General features: G+C 42.6%; 1 protein-coding gene and 1 long non-coding RNA gene across 3 annotated transcripts in view; one reads left to right on the forward strand and one right to left on the reverse strand.

The window, feature by feature from the left end:
* VGLL3 (vestigial like family member 3) overlaps positions 1-18,302 on the forward strand; it is a 28,586-nt gene extending 10,284 nt beyond the window's left edge. For both annotated transcript variants that reach the window (XM_061344411.1, XM_061344412.1), the window contains exons 3-4: positions 5,781-6,281; positions 12,393-18,302. In XM_061344411.1, coding sequence (XP_061200395.1) covers positions 5,781-6,281; positions 12,393-12,436 — 545 coding nt within the window. In that variant the 3' untranslated portion in view covers positions 12,437-18,302. The remainder of the gene's footprint in view (positions 1-5,780; positions 6,282-12,392) is intronic.
* The window catches only part of LOC133207470 (uncharacterized), a 285,491-nt gene that overhangs the window by 256,383 nt on the left and 4,380 nt on the right, over positions 1-24,728 (reverse strand). The window lies entirely within an intron of this gene.

Consider the following 24,728-nt stretch of genomic DNA (forward strand, 5'->3'; position numbering starts at 1 on the left):
GATAAGATTTTAGAAGTGGTGACTGGAGAAAGCATGCCATAAGATGCTATTTCCGTTTGTTAAATGTGGCAGTCTGGGTGATTTTTCAGATCCACAGCTGCATTATTTCTGATCAAGTCCTTATGTGAACTGGGAAAGGAACACGAACTAAATATCATGAGCTATGGCCTCACATCAGATTGAGTGAGAAAGGTACCATGAGGATCCTTGTAGGAGCAGGGGTGTTCATAATCTGCGATGTGGAGGTGAGAGTTTATTGGTGAAAGTCACAGATAACAGAGACAGAATTTTTGGAAACCACTGTGAAGAGAAAAATAGCACAGAAGGACTTGCTTTCCAGTAGGATGATGACAACTCTGAGGAAGTTTAAGCAAAGGTCAGCACAAGTGGCTGGGGAGCTAGAGGAATTCATGGCTTCAGCCGGCACCATTAATGTTAATAGGAAATTTTCCGTTGACTCGACTGAGAGCAGGATTGAACCTATGCTTACTAAAAAGGAGACCGAAGCATTTATAAATGGCCCAGACAGGCTATAAATGTTTTAGAGATGGGATCAAGGCAGTCCCCAGAGACACCATGCCTACAACAGGCCCTCTTTACTGAGCTTGGAGTCATACCATGGATGGGGTTGTATGTCTTCTCTTTGGCCTCAGACAGACCTTGCTGTTTTCCCCTGGCTTGCCCTGTGGTTGCACAGCCCTCCCCAGGGGCTCTGCAGGGGACAGCATGGCCTGATGTAAAGGTTCTTCAGCCATGCTGCCTCCTGACCCTGTGTGCCCCATGCCATCAGTGCGGAATAGAGGTCTGCGTGTCCTGAAAGTCTTCTGGGAATAAAGTAAGGGGATATGCCTTCTGCTGTTGCTGCACCTGCTGAAGCGGTATGAAAATCCCTGGGGAGGCTGCTGGGCAGGGATGCTTGGTTCTGTGCTGTGGAGGCTGAGGAGGATGGGGGTGTTTGCTTCTCCAGAGGAGAGAAGCTGACAAGAGTTTTATCAGGCCCAGATGAGCTTCTGAAACATGCCTGCTTGAAGGAAGTGGTGAAGGAACAATGCTAACTCAGTCTTCTGATTTGCGTCAAAGATGCTCAGTTACAGCAGATGAATGTGAATTTTTATCCCATTACCTAAAGCAGTTAAAATATCATTAACTTGAAGATATTTTATAAATACTCTTCATGGGTACTTAGAATTTTTGTCAATAAATTGCTTAAAGATAAATTAAAAAGCTTTTGCATTTTCAATAGCTCTTTTGGAAGGTATAAATTTAAATGCAATGTGGGTGGACATGAATTGGATACTCAGCTCACTGTACTCTTTCTCCTCTAGTTGAAAGGAGGGCTTAATAATGTTTTCTGCCTTTTTTATCTTGTGTTGTTGGTTTGTCTTTTTTTAGTGTCCTGATGGAAGAGCAAATTGTAATTTCCTCATTAAGGTGATATTGTTGGGTGGATTTGTGTCAAGAAGGGATTTCGGTTTTGTTTAGAAAATAGAAACTGAAGTCCTGAAAAGAGACAGCAGCCTCTACATTGAAAATACTAGTCCGTTTAGGCTAAATTAACTTTAAACCTGACTTACTGTAAAACTTTGGTAACACAGACATTGAATGTTCAGCTGTAGGCGTAGCTTGCCTGAAATATTTTGTGGAACTAAGGAAACTAATGATACCTTCATGGCATTTTAATCAACGTGTTTTTCGTAGTAAAAGTGTTGGGGGCTTTTTCTCCTTTCTTTCTTTTTTTTTTTTTTTCCCTACCATAACTGAGAAGTAATGTTAAATACAGAAAATTCCATACATTGTCTTCTTTACAGCATGTGTGCTTTGGCGAGTTTTCAGTGTGTGTCACCATGAACATTTACATTAGTCACCACTTTGTGGTATGTGAGATGTTGCCATCTTCCTGCTCTCCTGTGCTTAGAATAGGAAATTGTGGTAACTGTAGCATCTTTCTTGGCAGGCAATTTTTGTTAAATTCCTCCTTTCCCTTTCCTGAAAGGACATGGAATCTATTCAGATTGGTTCTTTTCTTTCTCAAGAACACTGCTGAAATGGCTGTTTCTCCATTGCCATGTCCCTTAGAGGCCAGGTATCTTTAAAGATGATTGGATGTGCTTGCTGTTTAAAGGTGGGATGGAAAGGAGACACTTCAAAAGCCATGGAAATGGATGGTGGTTGTGGATTGCTCAACACAGATGGTTCTTGTTGATGGGATTGCTGCACACTTAATACTTAATAGCATCCTCTGTAAGCACTTGGGGTGGATCAAGTTTTCCTGCATGTTTATATAACCTGGGTGGATGCTATATCTCCAGTGATGTGACTTGCCCTTGACCAGTGAGGTTGGCACCTGCAGTTGCACTCAATGGTGTCTCAGTAGGGGGTGGTCCATGACCGTATCTGACAGTGGTAATAACATTCTGAAATGTGCACATGTTTGAAAAATGGAGATGACCAAACTTGCTTTCTGTGGCATTAGACCTTCTGCGTGATCGGGAAAGCCAAGCTGTTATACAACCTGCAATGAATTCATGTTGGCAAATCCAGTGATTTAAAGTGTTCTTTCCTGGTATTAAAATTGTCCTGAAGGTACTTTGTGGTTTTCTGAGCTTTTGTTTTTTGAAGTGGGATGGTTTGGATTTAGGACTTTTCCATGCAGATAACAGCCAGATCGTTTCCAAAAGCTCTTGATTATGCAGGTTAATTTTCCAGAATGCTGGCACTTGTCAAACTCTGCTCCTCTGTTAAGCAGTGAGGAAAACAACAGGCTGGACATGAAGTTTGTTTTTGCCTTTTTTTTGTCAGCCCTGCTGTCAATACTGTAAGCCATGTGCACTCTCCATCTCAGCCTAATCCCTTGTAAGAAGGAACAATTTACTAACAAGGAGCAACACCAATTTCAGAGGGGTGCTGAGGCTTCTGTAATGTGCTTGAAACTCCCTCCAGCCTTCTAGCGTGAATTAAAATAGAAATACATTGCTAAAAAAAAAACCCAACCTTTTGGAGAAACCCGTGCTGGAGTACAGTTTGCTAGATAAGCTGGCAGCCTCTGAAGAAGTTTGGCATAAAGAGAAGTTCTTTACATTTGACCGTAGTGTGTTTGCAAAGTTTATTTCAATATTAGAAGTTAATCAGGCTCAGGAAACTGCCTAAATCAAAGCCGGTTGATGTTTGGAAAAATTTCTGTGATTTTAATGGATTTTAAAGCAGGTATGTGAGTCTCATAGGGGTGCAGTCAGAAAACACTGTTGCATTTTAATTTCTGAAGTATTTTTGTGTAAGCAAAGTAGAGAAGCAGGAGCTGTTCATTCTCAGTGGTGCCTTCACCCAAGTCTCATTCCAGTTGCTTATTAAACAATGCAAAACAAAATGTCATTTAAAAAAGTTTAATCTAAATATTTTTGTAAATGTTATGTGAGGACCAGAGGATTGCTCCCCTCATCAAATATTAAACTTATTTGGCTTTATTTCTCTGTAGGCTATTTTTATGACTTTTCTTTCATCTGAGGTGAAGTCCTATATTTTTATGTTTCCATCTTTGACCGAAAAAATCCCCTATTTGAGCTAAGACATATTGTATGAAGCAGTACTTTCAAACATCAGCTGGCAAGAGGATTGTGAGAATGGAAATGCCAGTACTTTCCTACACATCAAAAACACTAACCGCTCCTTCAAAAGAGGAATTTTTAGGGTGTGATTTCATAACATAGAGGTATTGGAATCCATTTAAATGTGAGTTGAGCCCTAGCTGTAAGGAGCAGTGAATCTTTTATTTCTGACAAAAGGTTTCAGTTAGATGTTTCTGCAGGTCTGATCCTATTCATTATGGGCTAATGTGAATTATTCTGTAAGCAAGTAACATAAGATAGAATCATAGAATCACAGAACGGTTTGGGCTGGAAAGGACCCCAAGATCATCCAGTTCCAGCCCCCCCATCATGGGCAGAGACACCTTCCACTAGATCAGGTTGCTCGAGGCCCTTTCCAACCTGGCCTTGAACACTGCCAGGGATGGAGATGCGTTAGATATGATCTTTATCCCATTCAAAGCATAGAATCATAGAATCATAGAATAGTTAGGGTTGGAAAGGACCTTAAGATCATCAAGTTCCGACCCCCCTGCCATGGACAGGGACACCTTGCCCTAAACTATATTACCCAAGGCCTCGTCCAACCTGGCCTTGAACACTGCCAGGGATGGAGCATTCCCAGCCTTCTTGGGCAACCTATTCCAGTGCCTCACCACCCTAACAGGAAAGAATTTCCTCCTTATATCCAATCTAAACTTCTCCTGTTTAAGTTTGAACCCATTACCCCTTGTCCTATCACTACAGTCCCTAATGAAGAGTCCCTCCCCAGCATCCCTATATGCCCCCTTCAGATACTGGAAGGCTGCTATGAGGTCTCCACGCAGCCTTTTCTTCTTCAGGCTGAACAGCCCCAACTTTCTCAGCCTATCTTCATATGAGAGGTGCTCCAGTTCCCTGATCATTCTCGTGGCCCTCCTCTGGACTTGTTCCAACAGATCCATGTCCATTTTATGTTGAGGACACCAGAATTGCACACAATACTCCAGGTGAGGTCTCACAAGAGCAGAATAAAGGAGCAGGATCACCTCCTTCGACCTGCTGGTCACGCTCCTTTTGATGCAGCCCAGGATACAGTTGGCTTTCTGGGCTGCAAGCGCACACTGAAGCTGGCTCATGTTCATTTTCCCATTGACCAACACCCCCAAGTCCTTCTCCACAGGGCTGCTCTGAATCTCTTCTGTACCCAACCTGTAGCTGTGTCTGGGATTGCCCAGACCCAGGTGTAGGACCTTGCACTTGGCATGGTTAAACTTCATGAGGTTGGCATCAGCCCACCTCACAAGCGTGTCAAGGTCCCTCTGGATGGCATTCCTTCCCTCCAGCGTACCAACCGAACCACACAGCTTGGTGTCATCGGCAAACTTGCTGAGGGCACACTCAATCCCACTGTCCATGTCAGTGATGAAGATGTTGAACAAGACCGGTCCCAACACCGATCCCTGAGGGACACCACTCGTTACTGGTCTCCAGCTGGACATTGAGCCATTGACCACAGCTCTTTGTGTGCGGCCATCCAGCGAGTTCTTTATCCACCGAGTGGTCCATTCATCAAATTGATGTCTCTTTAGTTTGAGAAGATCTGGTATTCTTCCTTTAGCCAGATGTCTCCTATTCTGCAGTGTGACCTGGTTCTATGTCCTCATAAACATTTTCAGCCACAACAGCTGCTTTTCTAAATTATATGTTCCAGTCTGGTCAGGAGTTAGCCTGTCCTCATAATTCCTGTACCGAGATAGTGAGAGAGCTATGACTCTTCAGCCTGAAGAGTCTCAGGAAGGATCTTACCCATATGTGTAAACGCCTGACTGGGAGGGAATGAAGATGGGGGATCCAGGCTCTCTTCAGCAATGCTTGCTGGTAGGACAAGAGGCAATAGGCACAAATTAGAAACCAGGAAACTCCACTGAATACAATTTTTGTTACTTGTTGAGGGTGGCTAAGCTGTAGAACAGTTTGCCTCGAGACGTTGTGGAGTTTGCATCTCAGTCCTGGACAGTCTGCTCCATGTCACCCCATGTGAGTAAGGAGGCTGGACGAGATGATCTCAAGAGGTGCCCTCATACCTGTGATTCTGTAGTTGCTGAGGAACCTTGAGTTCAGTGTTACAAATTTCAGAGTAGAGAATCACTATGGGGTTTTTATCATTAAATTTGCTGTTCAGCTTCAGCCATACTTCATTTCTCTCCTGTCTTCCAGAAAGCTCAACGATTTCAAGCCAAAGGAGCAGTTTCCCAACTTCATTTTGGACCAGCTCTTATCAGCCTCCACCTCCACCATGCTTAAGTGGAGTACACCATGATTTCCCTGTTACTGCACCAGGCACCTTCCCAACACCAGATCCCAGCAGCTGGCCAGGACATGGCCTTCATCAGACTGCCCCACCTCCTCCCCCTGCTGCATCTGAATCCTGGCATTATCCTTTAGCATCTCAGGTGAGCCCTTCGTATGCACACATGCATGACGTGTACATGCATCGCCATCACCCTCATCCACACATGCACCATCACCATCCCAGCTCACATCGTGACCCCCGCTACGGGTCCCTGCTGATGCCTTCAGTCCGTGCAGCCAGGATTCCTGCTCCCGAGTGTGACGTGACAAAGACAGATCCAGCTGCTGTCACCAGCGCTACCTCAGCATGGGCTGGAGCCTTTCATGGAACGGTGGACATTGTGCCAAATTTTGGGTTTGACACAGGTAAGATGGTTGACTGTGCCTGTGACTTGTTTTACCAGGAAAAATATGAGCAAAGGGGACTCCCTGCAGCTGAAGCTTGTCAGGCTTGTTTTCAGAGCCTTCTCCAAATATATTTCTTTGTGCGAATCCCTCCTGAAATTACTGTCAAGGCAGATGAGCTGTGAAACATCCAGCTCTCACTGCCTTTTGCTGGGAGACCATTGTCTGCCTTAGTCCCATTCAAGCCAAATTAGTTGCAACATGATATGCAGGGTGTTTTTGGCTTAAATCTTGTGGGAAATGGTTAATGAAACTTCCATGTGGAAGCTTTAAGCTTGTTCAGATAGTTCATGTGTGCATTCACCAAAATGTAGCTCCAGTGAGGACTGAACTAATAACTTGTCAGTACACGAAGGACTGCACCTTACTCATGTAAACTGGAACAGATCAGCATTTCCTTCCTGTGTAGTATCCAGGAGTCACATAGAGAGTAGAGTTTGAGCTGTGCTCACCATCAGCCTAAACTTCTTTCTGCAGACTCTAGGCAGAGGTCTGTGAATTAGATTTATTATACTGTAGGATATTTAGGCACAGGGCAGCCTTCATGGACTGTATCAGCATCTGCAAGTTTTGACTGGGTTTGAGGCTCTCATCTCAGCATTAGGAGCAGTCTAGCAGCCCTCAGTGTTCGTAGGTGCTTGTGATCAGGTGATGCATGGCTAGCAGTTTCCAGTGCATCCATCCTGGAGCTCATGGGCACTACTGAGGTCTCTTTTTTAATGCTTGGTATTTTTCTCACAGCAGCAATCTTTGCAGATTACTACTTCTTAAACACTTTATATAATATATTAAGGAAATACTAGGTTTTCACCTCTATTTCCTTTTCCTTTAAGCATCAGTTTGTCTCTCTTCTTGATAGTTTTAGCTAACTGATTGAATGTGTGAGAAGTACTTCCTTGCTTTGATTAGTGTGCAGCAGAGAGAAGAATTGGTAGAGAACTAAAAAAAAGTTGTTTCTTAAATATTAAGTACTATGAACCTAATACAAACCTCTCTCTCCCTCTTCCATTAATAGCAAGTAGGGACCAATAATTTCTTCTAAATACCATGACACTCGGTGCCTTAACACTAGACAATTTCATGTATATTAATAACATTTCCAGCCATGCCAGTGATACAAAAGGAATTACATTTTAAGCTTTTGGGTATAAAATGATAATCTGACAAGACTGGGATCTCAAGTTTTGTCCCTCTAACAAATTCCGTGATGGGAATAAGCTGCCTTCTCTGAAATGCAAGCAAATTGTCACTCTCACCAGTAAAGAGCATGAGTCCCCTCATCTGACAGTAGCCCCAGCAGTCCAGTTCCAGAGCTCTGGTATTTGGCTTACCTTTTGCAGATGGAGCTGAGAATTGTGTAAGGGATTGTTAGGAAAAAACACTCTGTGCCTTAAGTATAAATCCCAACTAGGCTGTGAATTGTTTCAGTGCCAGGCAAGCTGGTTTGCTTACTGCTACTTTGTTGGTAGTAGTATGTCTAATAAAGCAGGTGCTTTTTCTCTTTTTCTGTAAGAGCACAGTACCTCAAAAAGGACTATGGGTTATAGCACCATATTAGCCTTACAGGGCTAGCATAGCTTTTTCTTGGTGCTGCTTGCTCCTTGTGAATATTCCTATGAAGGACTACAGTTGGATGCCAATTTTTGCCAGGATCCTGACTTGGCAGCGCTTAACAGTGGCTTACATGTCTTGTAGCTGCCTACTCAGGACAGGAAGCAGTTGACAAGGCCTGCTCAGTTAATTTCTGGCCCATGCCTGCTCTGTGTGTTTTGCTCCATGAGTTTCTGGGGAGGGAAAGAAAGAGGGTAAATGTGTGACTGGTTTGCAGAAACAAAGGGTCTCAGCAGACCAATGTGTCACATGTTTGTGAGTGTTCAAAATGGCCATATATTGGAACGCAACAGCAAAACCTTACCAAGCAGCACCAGTTTGACATATGAGGCTTTGGAAATAAGGGAGCAGACAGTGAAACACAGCAGGTAGCAGTAGCCTGTGACATTACAGTTATTTGTTTTCTTACCCTGCACACTCATCTCTCCTGTGCGCTCCAAGCAGAGGCATTCTGGGAAGGGCAGGAAGGCTCTGAGCTCCCTTTTCAACTTTCTCTGCAGCTTGTATGTTTGAAACAAATACTTCGGTTACAGGCATTCGAGGCATGATCATGCTGAAAAGAGGGAGCTCAATTGCCCCAATGTTTTGCATACATTCTAATGGTGTCATCCCAAGGAATGTGTGTTGTGCTACTGGGGAGAGGAGGGAGCTGCTGAAGCACCACACTGGGTTGTATCCAGCACTCACCAGCACACATTAAGCATTTTTTGCTCCATATCCACTCCAGGGTAGTAAGATTATACTAGATAGTCCTACTACGTAATAGTAGGATAATCCTTTTATCTATTATAAAAGATACAATCATATAGAATTTCATATACATCTAACTTTAATATGAGACAGCAATCTCCACAGAGTCTAAAAACTGAAGAGCCTGGAAGAGTGTACTGGCTTTTTCTGCAGCATAAAAGTGGTTTCTCCAGAGTAGGATAAGGCTATAGTGGCAAGAAAACTTCAGTTATGGAAGTCTTTGCTCATATGTCCCTGGAGAATAAAAGACAACAACCTGTGGGGCTGTCAGTGTATTGGATTCCATGAGTTTCTGATGATTTAGATAAAAAAGCTCATTTGACAGTGCTTTTCAGAGCCCTTAAGATATGAAAATTATCCCCCCACCTTACTGTGGGTCACATTTCTTGTGCTAGTCACATGTGATTATAGAAACATTTACAAAATTCCTCACGCTGAATTAAATTGAGTGATAGTATTGGGATCAGAACGGGCTGACTGTAATCCTACCCTCTTCCAGCTACATTGTGGCATCTCTGCTGTACTAAGTCAAATACCTGATCTCATGAATGGATGATGCTGAATCACTTCAAAGGTTAGAAGGGAGCTCCCCTTGCATGCATGGGATAGTTTGGGAGTTTATGTTTCAGAACAGGTTGTGTGGGACATCAGCATATCACTGTTCAGAGAGCTAACAAAGTATTGATCTGTGTTGCACATCTGTTCGAACTTACATGGTCCTGTTTTAGAGGATGAAGAAGGATTTAGCTAACTGATTCCCATTAAATGTGGCTTAATCCTCACATTGTGTGCTGAAAATTAACCCTTTTAGAAGCTTCTTTATTGGTATAAGTGGAATTAAAGAAAATGCTAGTTTACATCAAAATGTATTAAAACCTGTTAACATTAATGGCTGCTGGTATGCAGTGTCTTTGCAAAACTGAAGTTCTCAGGCTATAATGCTCAATATGAAAGTATGGATTTTTTCAAGCATTGATACAAACACATTGATATAAGCACAGCATGTTTGTGCTTTAGGGCACAATTCCCTGCCCCACTGATGTCAAGCAAAGCAAGGTCAGCCTCTTAACAGCACTGACTGCAGCTCAGGGCATGCGTAGAGAGAGCATTGCTGCAGCCATAATCGCACAGCCTTGGGTCCTAATCCTCATGTTTACATCAAGGGTACACATGTTGAGTTGTGAACTTAATACCAGGAGGTGGGGAGGGGAAATGCTGTTTTGCAGTGGAACTGATCATTACAGCCCCAGCAGCAGGGCGGGAGGATGCCCAGCACGCCAGGCACTTCAGGTGATCAGTCGAATCTTGGCTGCCAGCCCCATGGGGAGGACAGCAGAGCAACTCACCCTGCTCCTGCAGAGTTTAGGAGGATATCCTGTCCTGCTGTTGGACAGATGTGCTGGAGGAGGCTTCCTGTAGCCCCAGCACACTAGAAGCAGAGCAGGATTTCAGCATATCTGAGGCTTGTAAGTCTGTCTTAAAACTGAGGTGCACATCTGCTATCATGTAGAGTTCTGCACATTGAGGTGCATAACTTTAAATTTAGATGAATTAAGCAATATCCTCTAGTCCTGGCTAATTATGGAGCACCCACTTCTGGAAAATCCTGTACATCAGTACAGTGAACAGGGAATTTGAGTGGTCAGTTTGCTGCCTTCTGTAGGGTTGTTTCTGTCCACATACACCCCCAGAGTTTGTCACTACTCATTGAATTTGTTTGGATGTTCCCACAGAACATGCATTCTGCTTGTGTGGCAATTATCTATAATGTTGGTATCCCAGAGATGGGGAGCTTTACTGGTGTGGCAGTACTGACTCATGCAGCGCAGACAAGGGTGTTCTTGCTAAGAGGAAAATGTTCCCGCAGCAGGCTGTGAGTGAAAGCTCTCAGGAGCAGGTTGTGCTTGGAGGACGTTAGGACTGCACGTAGCCTTTGCATGAAGGAGATGAGAATATGAAGAAGAAAAGGCATGGAAAGTGTTCCACATTTGGTTCTGTAACTAAGGCAACTTCAGGGTTTTCGACCGTTTTCTCTGGCTGTTTAGGCTTTATAGCTATACCTTAAACCTCATTGTTACTTCTGCTTGTTCCAAGGACACCTGACTAGGGAGGTGTCCAGCTGGTTGTTTTCCTTCTACTGTCAGGAGGACATCCTCTTAAACAGGGGTGTGTGTCTTGTTTTATTTTTAAGCTGCTAGGAGCTGTATAACCTGCTTCTTATCTCATAGGTTTCCACTGCTTCTGGTGGCCTTTAGTGTTCAATGGTGAACTGATGGTGAATTTAAATGACTTCTTTACACACAGGAAGGTTTCTGCTGTCTGACTTTTTTACTTTGTTGTCTTTGTTTAAAAAAATTGTAAACACCAGCGGAAAACTAACAGAAAATTGTCATCACTACTTTTGAGGGAGCTTTGAAGGAAGCTAACAGCAGTTTATGATAGCTCTGCCTGCAAGTGATGCTGCCAGGGAATAAAGCATCTCTGAAGCAACAAGGAGACAGCATCAGTGAGTAAAGAGCCTCTGGACATGCTTTTATAGGCATACTTTGGTTGAAGGATATCCCAGCTTTCCAATCTAAAGAAATAGGTGCAAGTGTGTATGAAATGGAGGAGGAGGCCACAGAACACGGTTTTGCACGCGTACTCTTCTTATGTGTGCACTGCTGAACACACAAGTGTCCACTTAGGGCGCTGTTTAGGAATCATCCTATGAATAATGCCATATGTTGTCATCTTTCATGTGACTGTTAATTGCTTTGTAGCTCAACTCTGAAATTATGCTGATCACCATTAAATATTTAACTGCTTGTAACATTGCTGTCTGTGTAGCAATGAAGTGCACCTTTATTTCACAAAATATGATTTACTTGGCTTAGAAACATCAAGGGGCAGGTTTTAAATCAAGCCTAAGTGCCTTACTACCTCTGAAAATATGTGCCTTCACCTCTTTTCTTTTTACTTTCCCTATAAATGAGCAAGAATGTATCTTCTTTGGGAAGTTTCTTCTGCACCTCCCCCTCTATTGTCTGGATTTTAGGTATACACCCCATTGGGCGTAAATCTAGCAAAGATTGAATCCCTCTGGAGCAGAGAAATCCCAGATTATAACACAGGTTCCAAGCCTATAATGCTAAAGCCATGGTATAGCACCACATTTATTAGATAGTCCTCACATTTTATAAAGGAAAATATTGGAGGCACTCATAATAAATGCAAGCTGAGAATCACTAATTTTTCCCATGTGGCAGTACTAGCTGTTCTTGGCTAAAAATCTGACACTCTGTAGGTGAAGTTACTTGGGTTTTTTTGCATGCTGGAGAACATTTTCCTTCTCATCTGTAAGGTGAAATGCCACAAAAACTGTGAGATTCCAGTGTCAGAGGCCTTTTGTAAAAGGTAGGGTATTTGGCTAGCCTCTATCAGGAAGAATGCCATGATCCAGATGAGGTCAAATCAAGGAAGCACACACATTATATCAGTGTCGTGAACCACTTGAGCTGATCTAAAACTTAAGCATGGTTAAAGTTTATACACATACACTAAAAACCCATGAGCAATAGCACTATTTCTAACAAGTCCAATAGGCTGGTAGGTTGTGGGGAGCTTTTCTTTTCTAAATCCAGATCTGTTCGTCCTTACTTCAGTTGCTTAGGGAGGGGAAGGAAAAAGCTGTATCAAATTAATTTCATTCTTTTCTTTTCTGAAATGTAGGTCTACAGCATCAGGACAAGAACAAGGAAACTTCTTGGTTCTGAAGCTCAGATAAATTAAGACCAGCTAGAGCTGGAGTCAGTGCAGCTGGGCGGGTGATATAACAGTCGTTGACTCCTCCATGGGGCAAAGGACACACATGAAGATGAAGAGCCAACCATTCTGGTTTTGCTATTGAGCCTTTTGTTTGTAAGGCCATTTATGGGTCCCACAGTGTTGGAAAAAAACAAAACCCTAACTTTTCTTTCTTCCCTCATCTGAGCCTGCTGCAGCTGGGCAACCTAACTCCTTTCTGCTCCTTTAACAGTGTTTTGTTTCGTTCAGCTTGATACTTTTATGAACAGTCTCAATCGTCAGGAAAGAGACTCTCCGTTGTCTACAGTGCGCCTCTTTTCAGGAATACAGTATTTTGTAGCTGTTTGTGCATCTATTTTTGTAGAAATACAGAAAGTTTGGGTAAGGATCGATGGGCTATTTTAGGATGACATATTTTTTTAAAAAAAATTGTAAAATTGTTAAGTTCTGTTTAAAGAACTTGCTCTCAGAGAAGCACTGGCAAAAAAAATGTATAAAATGCTATTTTTAGACGTCTGTGATGTGTTTGTGCATTTTGGGTTTTTTTTGTTTGTTACCTCAAATGTCTGTCTATCCTTTCTTTTTAAAGGCCTAAACCTTCTTTCCACATTACTAGATTTTGATGTTTTTGTCCTATTGTTCTAGCTTAAGCAAATATAAGTCACACCTAAAGTTTCAGCCAAATATTTTTCCTGGAGTTAGATTATAGTAAGGCTGTTTTTATTCTGTTGCTTCTAGAGGTGGCTTTGTGCTGTGCTGATTGTCAGAAACTTGCAAACACCTTTAGCATGGGGCAAAGCTTGGGGTTATAGGCACTGTATTTCCAACCCATCCATTCTTGCAAAATGGACCAAATACTCTTATGGATTTAAATCAGAATTGAGTTTGGGCCTCATCTATGGTCCATTGAAGCTGTTCCATTGAACACAGTAGCCTGTGGGTTATGTTTCAGGCCCTCATAGTGCTCATGAATATCAGTATACTCGTATTTTAGCTCAAGAGGCAGGACTTTCAGCTAAGCCATTTCAAGGGTGGTAATTTCTAACCTCTATATTCATGAAATAAATATCAGTTTTAAAAAGCGTGTGACTTGTGGAAACAGAATGTTTCCAACTGGCCTCATCTGTCTGCTGAGCACCTCAAGGGAAGCACTGAAACTTTCAACTCCTGTTGACATCAAAAGCTGTTTGTCTAACCTAAGACTTGCTATGAGCCTTATGAGACCCCAGCTGCAGCTCTTGAATTTTTTGAGAACTTGCATGTTTTCAGTGTGCACAAATTCAGGCTTGTCTGCTGTCCATACTTGGAAATTACATGGCCATGTCTACCTGCAGTGCTCTGCAAGGTGTTTCAGAAACCCTGTTTCTGGCCTGGGCCGTGGGTTTCACTTGCATAATAAGGTCTTCAGTTGAAGCCAGTTTGAGCATGATCCAGTCCTGAATAAGAGCTACAAGATTACCCTTGACATCCCGCGGTGTGCTGGACGTGGGTCAGCTTCCATCCCCAGTCCGTAGTGACTCCTGCGTGTGCCAGCATGCGCTTAGGTGGGACCAAGCGCAGGATCGGGGCCTGGATTGCTAGATCCTAGCTACTGCTTGGAGATATTGCCTTTGTGCTCTGTATACCCAGGGTACCCCTCTAATATCTCCTGAGGCTCTTATAAACTATTATATTTCTGTTACCACTGTTTTCAGACATCCCTGTCAGAAAGAAAGACAAACCAGTTAAATAGAAACCAAGACATAAACACATGGCTAAAATAAGAAATGGTTTAATTTTCAGGCAGCAAGCTTTGTAAATGTAGGTTTGTCAGGTGGAGACCACATGGATCTGCGTGTGAAAGGGGAGGGGAAGTGTTGGGTTGTGCATGCCACTCCAAGATTCAGGCCTCCTTCCCTGTGCTGCTGCTTCCCTCCAAGCTTTTTGAACTTGATTCTGTGAGGTGTTGAGTGTTCCACCTTGCCACATAAGAGGGCTTGACATGCTGGCACTGGAGGCTTTAGGACTATGTCACAATTTGGCAAGACCCTGAAGTATGTACCTTGCTGATTTAATGGTTGAGACAGTGTATAAGTGCTGAATGGAGTACACTTAAATATTACTTTAAAATAGTAGGGATGTAGTTTCTTTGTTGGGATGCTGTATTAATTGTGGTGGGTTTGGGGGTTTTCTTTCCCTCATCTTTATAGTCCATCAGCATCTCTTTCTCTTAATAAATTTCACTCTCATAGCAACTCTCTGTATAATTGTTGCTCTGGTGGAGCTAGCTCCTCAATTTGTTAATGAATTCATAATGCAATTGGAAAACTGTATGGGAGGCATCATAGTAATAGCTGCCATGGTTCACTTTTTTATCAGGACAGTATAGTCCAGGAAATATCTCAAGAATAAGAGTTGCGACTTAGAAATTCTGACAGTATTAGAAATACTGGGGGGAAAAAATCCAAGCTTTTAATTTTTATTTTTATTATTTCCATTTTTTTTTCTGGGCTTGGCAAAGCTGGAAGGCAAAGAGGCAAAGTATCCTCTTTGGACTTCAGGCCTGAAGAGTTTTGGTGGTGGTGCAAGCAAAAGGAAAGGCATAGTGTGATTGACTTCCGGAAATAAAGTCTATCAAGAGAAGTCAGCTCATTGCCTTCCTCTTTGCAAGTTCAGATGATGACGGACCTCGTCCTGTTCCCCATAGATGTCAAAGCAGAATGGGGCAGGAAAAAACAGGCCCACAGATTGCACTGGAATTCGTTTCTGGATTGTTTTATTGAGTTTATGGGTAGTGGGGATGAATATGTCATGAAGCTATTGCCTCTTCCATCTCAAGGACTACTATTACGTGCCCAGTTTCCACTGCTGAACCTGTGAGTGTACTGAAGGAACTCCTTTTGCTCTGCAGGCTCTGAAAGACAAGTACCAATAAAAACCTACTATTGTCTGTAGCAATTCATGCACCAGTCAATTGAAAGTGAAATAAATAGATTTTCTTTTCCTCAGTCCCTAACTGTCCCCTGACAAGTGAGTTGAAAGTAAAATCATAAATGCATAGCAGTAGCCCAACTCCTATGTTCTCCAGTTTGAAGGATGGGAAAGAAAAAAGCCTTCCTTATGACAAACTTTTAGGTTAAATGCACCAGATTTACTTCTCTCTCTCTTTCTCTCCCTCATACACGCACAATTATATACACGCACAAATGTGCTTATGAGAAGCAGATGCTGTGATGGTTTTGTTCTTGAAAGAGGAGGAGAGCACGTGCTCGCAACATTGCAGTTACAGAGAATTAATGGCAGTGAAAAAGAAACAACAATGTTAAGACTGCTCATGTTTCCATGATAGTAAGAAAAGGCCCTTAAAATCAGGTCACAGATATAAGTTATGTGTTTTAATGTATTACTAAAGGAGTTGTTTCATTCTTTTAATGTGAATTCTGATGCTGTCCCAAGAAAGCGTATGATTCATTTTGCAAAAGCTTATAAAACATGATGTACTCTGTCACAATTTCTGGGAGAACACAGGGAAATTATTGTTCTATTTCAAGAAAATCTACATACTAAACTCCTAAAAGTTGTCCAGGATTTTATTTTATTCCTATTAATATTGAAGAAACTGCTGTCAGTTTTTGTGTCTTCATTTGAAGACTTGGGAGGATTCAAGCTGTCCATGTTTTGAAAAACAGATAACAGTTTGTTTCAACTGGGAATTTCCATCCCAACAAGATGAGGGAATAGTGCAGCTACTGACCGCCCTTATTTGCTTTCTAGAGAGCTGAATAATCTATGTTTGGCTATTGCAAAATGCACTTTGTTCTGATCCCTGTCCTCACCAGACGCACAAATTCAGTTATCGGTTTATCTGATACCTTTTTTGTAGTGTGAAGAACTTCAGTGAATGGCAGTTTTCTCTCAGGTGTCTACTTCTGCCTCAAAACATGCTTTTGATGACGACTCTTTCACCACATCTTTCAGAGAGAGCAGAGGTTCTGGGAGGGTGGTGTTGCGTTCCCCCCCACCTGCATTTAGGATGGACTTGACTGCACCTAGCCTTTCTGCTTCTGTGCTATTGTGTTTCTCTTGCTCTCCTCCTGCCACAATTCCTTATGTGTATGTATGTATATTTATATACATATATATACACATACAGCTATGCCTGACTCCCTCTTCCACCCTCATGCTTCAAATGCATGTCCTTTGGAAATGACATCACTAAATCTCATCAGAGACTGAGAAAATGTAGGCGTTTTATTGTGTTATCTGTTAACTCAGGAGTGAATGGAATTTTGCCATACTTGTAAAAACCAAAACCAAATAACAACAAAAACCAATAAAAAAGACCCCTTTCAAAACCTCTGATTTGTTGTGTCTATAAAGATGACCATGGAGTCAGCAGAGTTATGTAGAGAGATGCAATATATTGCCTTTCAACAGACAAGCTATCTTTTTTAATATGAATCTTTCAGGTACAAGCTTTTTCTCCGTATCAATGGATCAGCAATATATATTTCCTATAAATTATTTAGAAATATAGGTATGTTTCAAACTGACTTCTTGGCTTTGGTCTGTCAGCCTTTGAGCTTTTAAAGGGTATTTGGATGATACATACTGTTTGCGTGTGGATTTTGAGAAATGCTGATGCATGTTTTTTGGAACTGAAATCTCATGTAAAGCAGGAAGGTATTTAAAAATAAATACTGTTTTTACCGATTAGCCTTATGGGCACAATCTGACAGTTGGGATGCAGGAAGATGTCCCCTTAAAGACTAAGGGACTCTGGCCTGAGCAAATTCAAAATTTAATCCCTGTGACAGGAGAGGTAGGAGCAGTCTTCTTGCAAAGTCTGAGCAGAGATGATCCTCTCCATCATTGTATGTAGATGGTTGGGCAGCCACTGCAAAACATATTAAAATTAGACTGTGTTGACAGGTTTGTACTTATGGGGTGCACTGGTTACCAAGAGGAATTAGAGATGTTCCTGGAAACCTGTGTTTTAGCTGCCCTTGATCTGTGCAATGTGCATGACCCTCTCCCTGTGCATGCTCTGCAGTTTCCGTGATTCTACAGTGGGACCTGTGAAAGCTGGGCTGGAGTTCCCTATGAAATGCAGGATTTTTTTAGTTCCCAATAAAGACAGTTCGGGGATGGGAGTAATTAAAACATCACAGTTATTTCATGCACCTGCTCAAAGGCTCAAGCTTTCAGGATGGATCAGCTGCGCATTACTGATGATAACCATTTACATTCACATATGGGAGCCCAAATGCTGCTTCCTCCCCTTAGTGTCTTTGGAAATCTTTGATGACATTGGGATCATTGGGACCAGACTCAAACACCTAAACTGCACCCAATGTTGGCTGGCACGGTGTGGTGGCTTGAGGTTCGGTTCAACACTGGTGGACATTAGTTGGAATCAGCGTTGATTCCAATGAGCTTAGGCTCAGGTAACTAGTACCTATAGACAGCTAATATTTATAGCAGTTGAGGTTTACAGTAATCTAGTAAAGTATCCACAGAACTGTGCTGCACTTTCCCTGCTAGCTCTTTGTAGCTGTTGTTTAAAACCATCAGTCAAATCAGGGTCCCTCTCCCCACCCCCACAACCTGTTCTCCAACCCTGCTTCCCTCAAAACTCCATTGAACTCATTTGTCCCTCTCATCAAAACTGATGAGGGGGCTTTGTATGAAGAAAAATGTCACTGTTTTAATTGCTGAATAAATAATTTAATGTGAATTTTATTGTTATATTTTTATGTATCATTTTTTGTTTGGTCTGTATTTCTGAAAAATTAGCTAATGCTTTCTTTTATTCTTATGCAACTGAAGAACACATAAATCTCTTTGTAAATTACAGCATGCTGAGTTTCTGGATTTTTTTTTTTTCATGAGATTAATTTTTAGAGCCAAAGGTTTGTCTTCAGTTGAAAATGTTGTAAAACAAGTGTTCTAAACTGGTTCTGTACTAAAATTGGATGGAGTGAAAGCCAAGTATCAAAGGAATTTCAAAAAGGGCTCTTTTGAAGGCAGTAGCTTTCCATTTCAGATACTGTCAATTGCTTCCACTACAATGTCTCTTCTTCTTTCTAATAACTGAAGTTGCATTCACGGGAAAGCCTATTTTACAGTCAGACTTAGTAGAATCCCAACCTGACACTTCTTAATGTAAAGCCCTTTTTTATCATTTTCTGGCAGTTTTTACAGTCATCAAGTAGAGACTTTACATGACTGACTTTATTTTTTGCAAAGTTCAGTGATTCCCTCTAAGGAGACAACTTTGCTAAAATTACTATACAACTGTTTAATTAAGAAAAGTTTGCATGCCGATGTTCTGGCTTGAGGGCTGAAAGTTTGGTGTTTTGGTCACAGATCATCATTTACTGTTCCAACAGAGGGGAAAAATAAACCTCCAAGCTTTGGCCAAGATCTCAGCTTTTGAAAAGTTGCCACTTGCACACAATCAGCAGGGAGCTGTTAAGAGTTTAGTTGCAAAATCCTCTGAAGATCCTGACCATATGGGATGTACTCTGTTTCACAGCATCAGGGGATGAGCAGGATTTTCCCCATACATCCTGCTCCAGGGCCTGACAGCAAACAGGGTGCTTTTTTTCTGTGCAAAAATTCACTGTGTTCTTCTGTGTCAGACTGTGAGGAAGAGAGGAAGATAGCTGCAAGCCAGAAACTCAAGGAGAGGAACCTAGGAAAGGGAGAGACTGGGTTCAAAAGCTTTCTTTAGTAGAGGATGGGGTTGGACGCCACGGGGAAAGAGCCTCCATGGGCAATGGGGATGAAGATCGGGTGCAGACCGCTGAAGAATAAGCAAACAATGCTTAATGATTGCTTGGCTAATACAAGAAAGATGTAGAGTGGGATGTGACAGCCATCAAAAATTACCAGCATAATGTGAAGACACAGAAATTTCATATAAACTAAGTGTCAAGTAAGGATAAACATTGCAGGAACTTACTTTCTTTGAAGTGACTGTGTACACTGTGGTTTAGTCTTTGAGAAAAGATGGGGGAGCACTGTCGCTTTAAGGCAACTGCAGTTATCCACACTGAAGCGAATGTACTTTAGGAAGAAGCTAGGGGATGAGCTAGCTGTAGTGCTTTTTCTTCTCCCTGTAACTTCTATTGCTCTCACCTGAGCAGGGCTTCAGCTGCATTTCCCCACACCTGGGTTTGCCAGGTGCTCATGGGGGTTATTTCTACATGCTCTCATTGCATCAACAAATGAGACCAGGGGAAGTGATGCTCAAGAGTAAGCATTATTTTGTGACTGATTCTATTTGTGACGATCAACATCCTCCATTAATGTAAATCAGTGTCACTCAGTTGGCTTTAGTGACCTTCATGCTTATGGAGAAGCTCTGGTTACACCTGGATAAAATTCATTTTGGGTGTTATCAGCTGGAAACTGAGTCAAAGCCCGGTGCCTGGGAGAGCTTCCTTAGGAGCCAGGATCCAGCCAGGTGACCTTAGTGGTGCTCAGCCTTCCTGCTGCAGGAGAAACGCCATGGAAGATGCGAGGAGTGGGGCTGGCATCCTCTATGTGGGTGGAGGAGGCAAGCATGGATGGGGACCAGCTGCTGGCTGGCCCTGGTAGGACAAGGGGTGCCATCAACCCTTCATGGACACCTCAGGAATGGTGGAGCCAGTCATCCTGGCAGGACCTCGGACTCTGAGGGGTTATGCTGCTGCGTGACGTGAGAGGCCGGGTGGGGACCAAGACATCTGGTGAGAATTCCTCACAGCTGAGCTGTGTGTTGGCCTGGGATGCCAATTCATTGAGCTGATTTCTTTTTTGGGGTTGTTGGGAGGAGGAGGGGGTTTGGATGCCGCAGCCTTCCAGTAATCGTCTCTCCTCCAGAATATCACTTTTGATTTCTTTGAAGGCAAGCAAGAAATTATATTTAAAAAAATCCCAAAACAACAAAACAGCATTAGGAACTGCACCAATGCTTTTGCCTTGACAGTAACTGTACATCTGCAACGGTTTATCGCTATGGGAAAATGAGCGGGTAATAAAGTTTTGATGTTGGCCTTTGCATGTAGAGAGGTATCACAGGCCTTGAAAATGATTTGTTATGTGAATGCCCATAGTAGCACCAAGGTTCAAAGGGAGGTGGTATGTTTTTCATGCCCATTTAGTTATGAATAATACCAGCTCTAATTTCCTCCTCCCACCAGCAAGCAGACAGTCCTACATTGGAAGCCAAATATAGCAACAAAGATTTCTATCTCTGGCCAAAACCAAAAAATCTGTTCCTTTTTAAGAATAACACTCCATTCTTTTCTGATGGACTTGGATAAAGAGAAAATTCAACTTTAAGGAAGTTCGTTTCTCAGTGGGAAACTCCCTAGACTCCCTTAATGCCCAGTGTAAAAGTTATGAACTTATGTTTTGGCATCTGTGTAGAAGCCAGTGGGGAAGCTTTCATAGAACCCCATCAGTAAAGCACTTTGGGGTTGCAGTCTGGATAAATCTTCCCTACTTGCTGGTGTGTTTTTTCTGCCCTGCTTTGTCTTTTGAGCAATAGAGCCAGTGCCAAATGGGAACTCCGTGAGTTGCACAACTACCCCTGGTTTTCTTCACCCTTTTCTTTCTGGGACACTTTGTGGAGAAGTCTATTCCTTGGTTCTGAGGGACAGACCCCTGCTCCACCCGACAGGTAAGCTTAACAAAGCAACATGGAGCAGCAGCATCACCCCATGCTCTCTACCTGCTTGCAGTTCTCATCAGGGAGCCAGCCCTATGGTCTTTCCCCTGGCCAGGCTGTTGTGCCTGTGACAGGTGACCACAAACAGTGGGGCTGCCCAGTTTCCTGCCTGGCTGGATGAGAAGGGATGTCTTTCTTACAAAGAAATTTTCATGGTGAAATGCTTCCTTAGGTTATCATTTGACATTTGCTGGATGGGAGTCAATGCTTCTTGAAGATGAGCACATACATGAGTGTCACTATCTGCTTTTAAGCTAGAATATGCTTTTAGGAGGAGGCACACACACACTCCTGTTGTGATCTTGAGCAGTTTCTTAGATTCTCTACACCATCTGAAGATGGCTATTCTGCGTTTCCTTTGAAGGATTTATTCCTATTCCAGCCCACCCCCACCACCCACCCTTAAGCAACTGGCATCTGTGACATGTGAACAAAAAAAAAAAAAATCCCTTTCTTTAATATACCAGCTGTCCCTGTTTTGGAAGTGTTGCCTCATTCATTTTTAGACTCTCTGGCTGAAGGCCTTTGCTGTAAGGTGAATGCTTCAGGATTACAGTTAACTCTTCCTCCTTTGGAAATCTGGGCAATTTTTTTGTTAAATAGAAGCAGCCTTGGACCCAGAGGCATTTTAAAACCAATGCAGGGAAGTGTCACCCAGTGAACGTATTTGCACTGGGATCTGTTCTGCCAGACACATTACTGATGAAGTTTTAAATAAACACAGCGATGTTTGGAAATATTTTGTGTATGTAAATATGTAAAATATGTAAAACAAAGCTAACAGCTGTGGGGTGTACTCACTGCTCACGTGAAGAGGCTTTGTGTAATGTTTTTTCCATCACCCTCTCTTTTTTAAGCATCTGTGTCTGTTCCAAGATAATCACGTCTCTGGGATTCTCACTGGACAAAGGGGGAGGAGGCTGGATGGGTCTATGTGATGCCCTAAAATCTGCCTGAAGTTATGTGAAGAACCTCCTACTGTATGGTGAAACCTGCTTTCCAGGAGCACACAGAAATCACTTTTCATCAGAAGTGGGACTGTGCCTGGGTCCAATTGAAGTTGGCCTGTCCAGAATGGTAATACAAGGCACAATACATAGCACACAGCATTCTCAGCCGTCCTCGGGTCCTTTGTAACGAGACTGACAAAGGCATTACTCACTGGTGCATGAGTCTTAATTTCCAGAATTGAATCCATCGCTTAGGAAAGGGTGACAGTTTAGCAGGTCCTTTATTTAACCAGGGAGAGCTGAAGTCTACATATGCATGTGATCCTACTGAAGACTTTGAGGGCTCTGCAGTAAGAAGTAATCCAAGCTCCGTCCACAGCAATAGTAGACTCTTCAAATTATTGGTTTTTGTGTTTGTTTTTTTTTAATTAAGCAGTATGCTACTTTTTAGACAACCTTTCAGAGAGGGTAATTCACCCTCTTTGCACAATCAGTCTCTTCACCACTTCTGAATCCTACAGGATGTTTTCTGTGACTTAGCCACCTGTTGTTTTTAATGATGTTTTCCACCCTTATGCTTTTTCTTGTTTACTAGTTCCACTACTTTAAGGGCAGCCTTCCAAACTCCTGGCAATGCAGATGTCCAGGGACCTGGCACAGCCACTCTGTGTCACACAGTTTTTGCGTCCATGGCAAGTTTGACCTATCCATAAGTGTGACCTTAGACTAATGGATGTCACAAGGTGCAAAACAAATGCAAGCTCTATTTCTTTGTGTGGTAATTTCAGTCACAGCAAATGGAAGTGCTTGGCAGGAGCAGCCCTAGGTAAACGGCAAAGTAGAAGTGGATCATCCTTCAGCAGGATCCTAGGAGACATTGTGGGTCCCTCAGAAAAAGCCCTGTTTATGCCGTCGAGGGAAACAGCTGAAGTGCATCCTATAGAGATTTGCTGCTGTTTATTCTCCTTGCTCCCAGTTAGTCTGGCCAGCCTTTTTGCCTTGCTGTCAATGAGAGTTTTTATGAACAGACCTGAGGGGGTCTTTATGATATCTAATACTGTTAAGAACCTCATCCTCACCTTACCCATGTCTTAATGCAGAAACCCAACACCATGGGGATAGGAGGCTTTAGCATTTTTCAACGATTTACAGCTATATTCTAGTTTACAGAGTTCCAGGTTCCTTAGCTCTTGTTTCCTCAGCTCTTGTCCTGTGTGACATCTTCCAGTGATTGCATATATTGTATCACCAGTTCCCTCTTGCAGTGACTGGAAGTTGCTACCAGCCTACATGTTGCAGTGAAGTCCTTGAGGCCACTGTTAAAACCCATGACTCAATAAATTTTCACTGTTTGTGGCTTGTGTTTGGCCTGGTTGATATTGTTTTGTTTTCTGTGAGGAAGAAATAGTTGAGGTTTGTATGAAAAGGTAAATCCCAAAACACCAGAATAGCCTACTTTTGCAGAGAGCTCCAGGACTGAGTGAGCCAGAGTCAGAGGCAAAAACAACTCAAGAATGGGACACTGAACTTCTTGCTTTCCCCTTCAACGTCATGTCTGTGCGATGGCCCGAAGAGACCAGCACAAGAGATGGTGTCATGGTTCAAGCCCAGCAGGTAACACAGAACCACACAGTCACTTGCTCCCTCTCTTCTTTCCCCTCCTCCCCACTCCCCGAGGGATGGGGAGGAAAATGGAAAGAATGAATGTAACTCCCATGGGTTGAGATGAGAACAGTCCAGTAACTAAGGTATAACACAGCACTGCACAAGCTACCAAGGAGAAAAATGACTGCTATGGCTGAGCCCTAGGCACATGGCATTTCATTCTTCACCCCAGATCACTAGGCAGATAGTAATTTCTTTTAGTTGCTTTGTATTTTTGATACTTTGCAGTATGCACTGGTTTCATCAAACATGTGGACAGAAAGCACTGAAACAGGTTGGCTAGTGTAATAGCTTGATGTTCTTCATAAGTAAACTGATTCACAATGTGCAATTGCAAAGCAATGTTTGCAATGCAGGGGGTTGGCAACAAACAGAGAATGACATCAATTTTGTTACTTGGATTTGAAACAGAAGCTAAGAGGAGCATTGAAACAAAGTAGGATCCTCAAGCTTCAAATGTATGCCTTCAGAAGTTATTCCCTTCTAAAATTTTGGACTTTTCCAGTGATTCTTAACAAAGATTTTCCTTAGTAAAGGATAAAAAGTAGTTGTCAGCCATAACAGATATTGCTGGTTATTTTTCATGTGTCTGTTTGCTAATTTGAAGAGGTCTGAAAGGAATTATATAGAACCCGCATAATAGAATCATAGAATAGTTTGGGTTGGAAGGGACCTTAAAGTTCATCCAGTTCCAACCCCCTGCCACGGGCAGGGACACCTTCCACTAGAGCAGGTTGCTCCAAGCCCCGTCCAACCTGGCCTTGAGCACTGCCAGGAATGGGGCAGCCACAGCTTCTCTGGGCAACCTGTGCCACCGCCTCAGCACCCTCATAACAAGAATTCTTTCCTGATACCTAATCTACACCTACCCTTAAATCAAATGGTAAAACCTCTAGTTCTCCCATGCACAGTTTAATTCATCATTGCAGGGACTGTTCTGCAAATTTC

The sequence above is a fragment of the Neopsephotus bourkii genome, unplaced genomic scaffold (assembly GCF_033783945.1).
Source record: "Neopsephotus bourkii isolate Nb327-2 ecotype Australia unplaced genomic scaffold, CSIRO-AGI_Nbou_v1 NB_214, whole genome shotgun sequence".
Lineage (NCBI taxonomy): Eukaryota > Metazoa > Chordata > Aves > Psittaciformes > Psittacidae > Neopsephotus > Neopsephotus bourkii.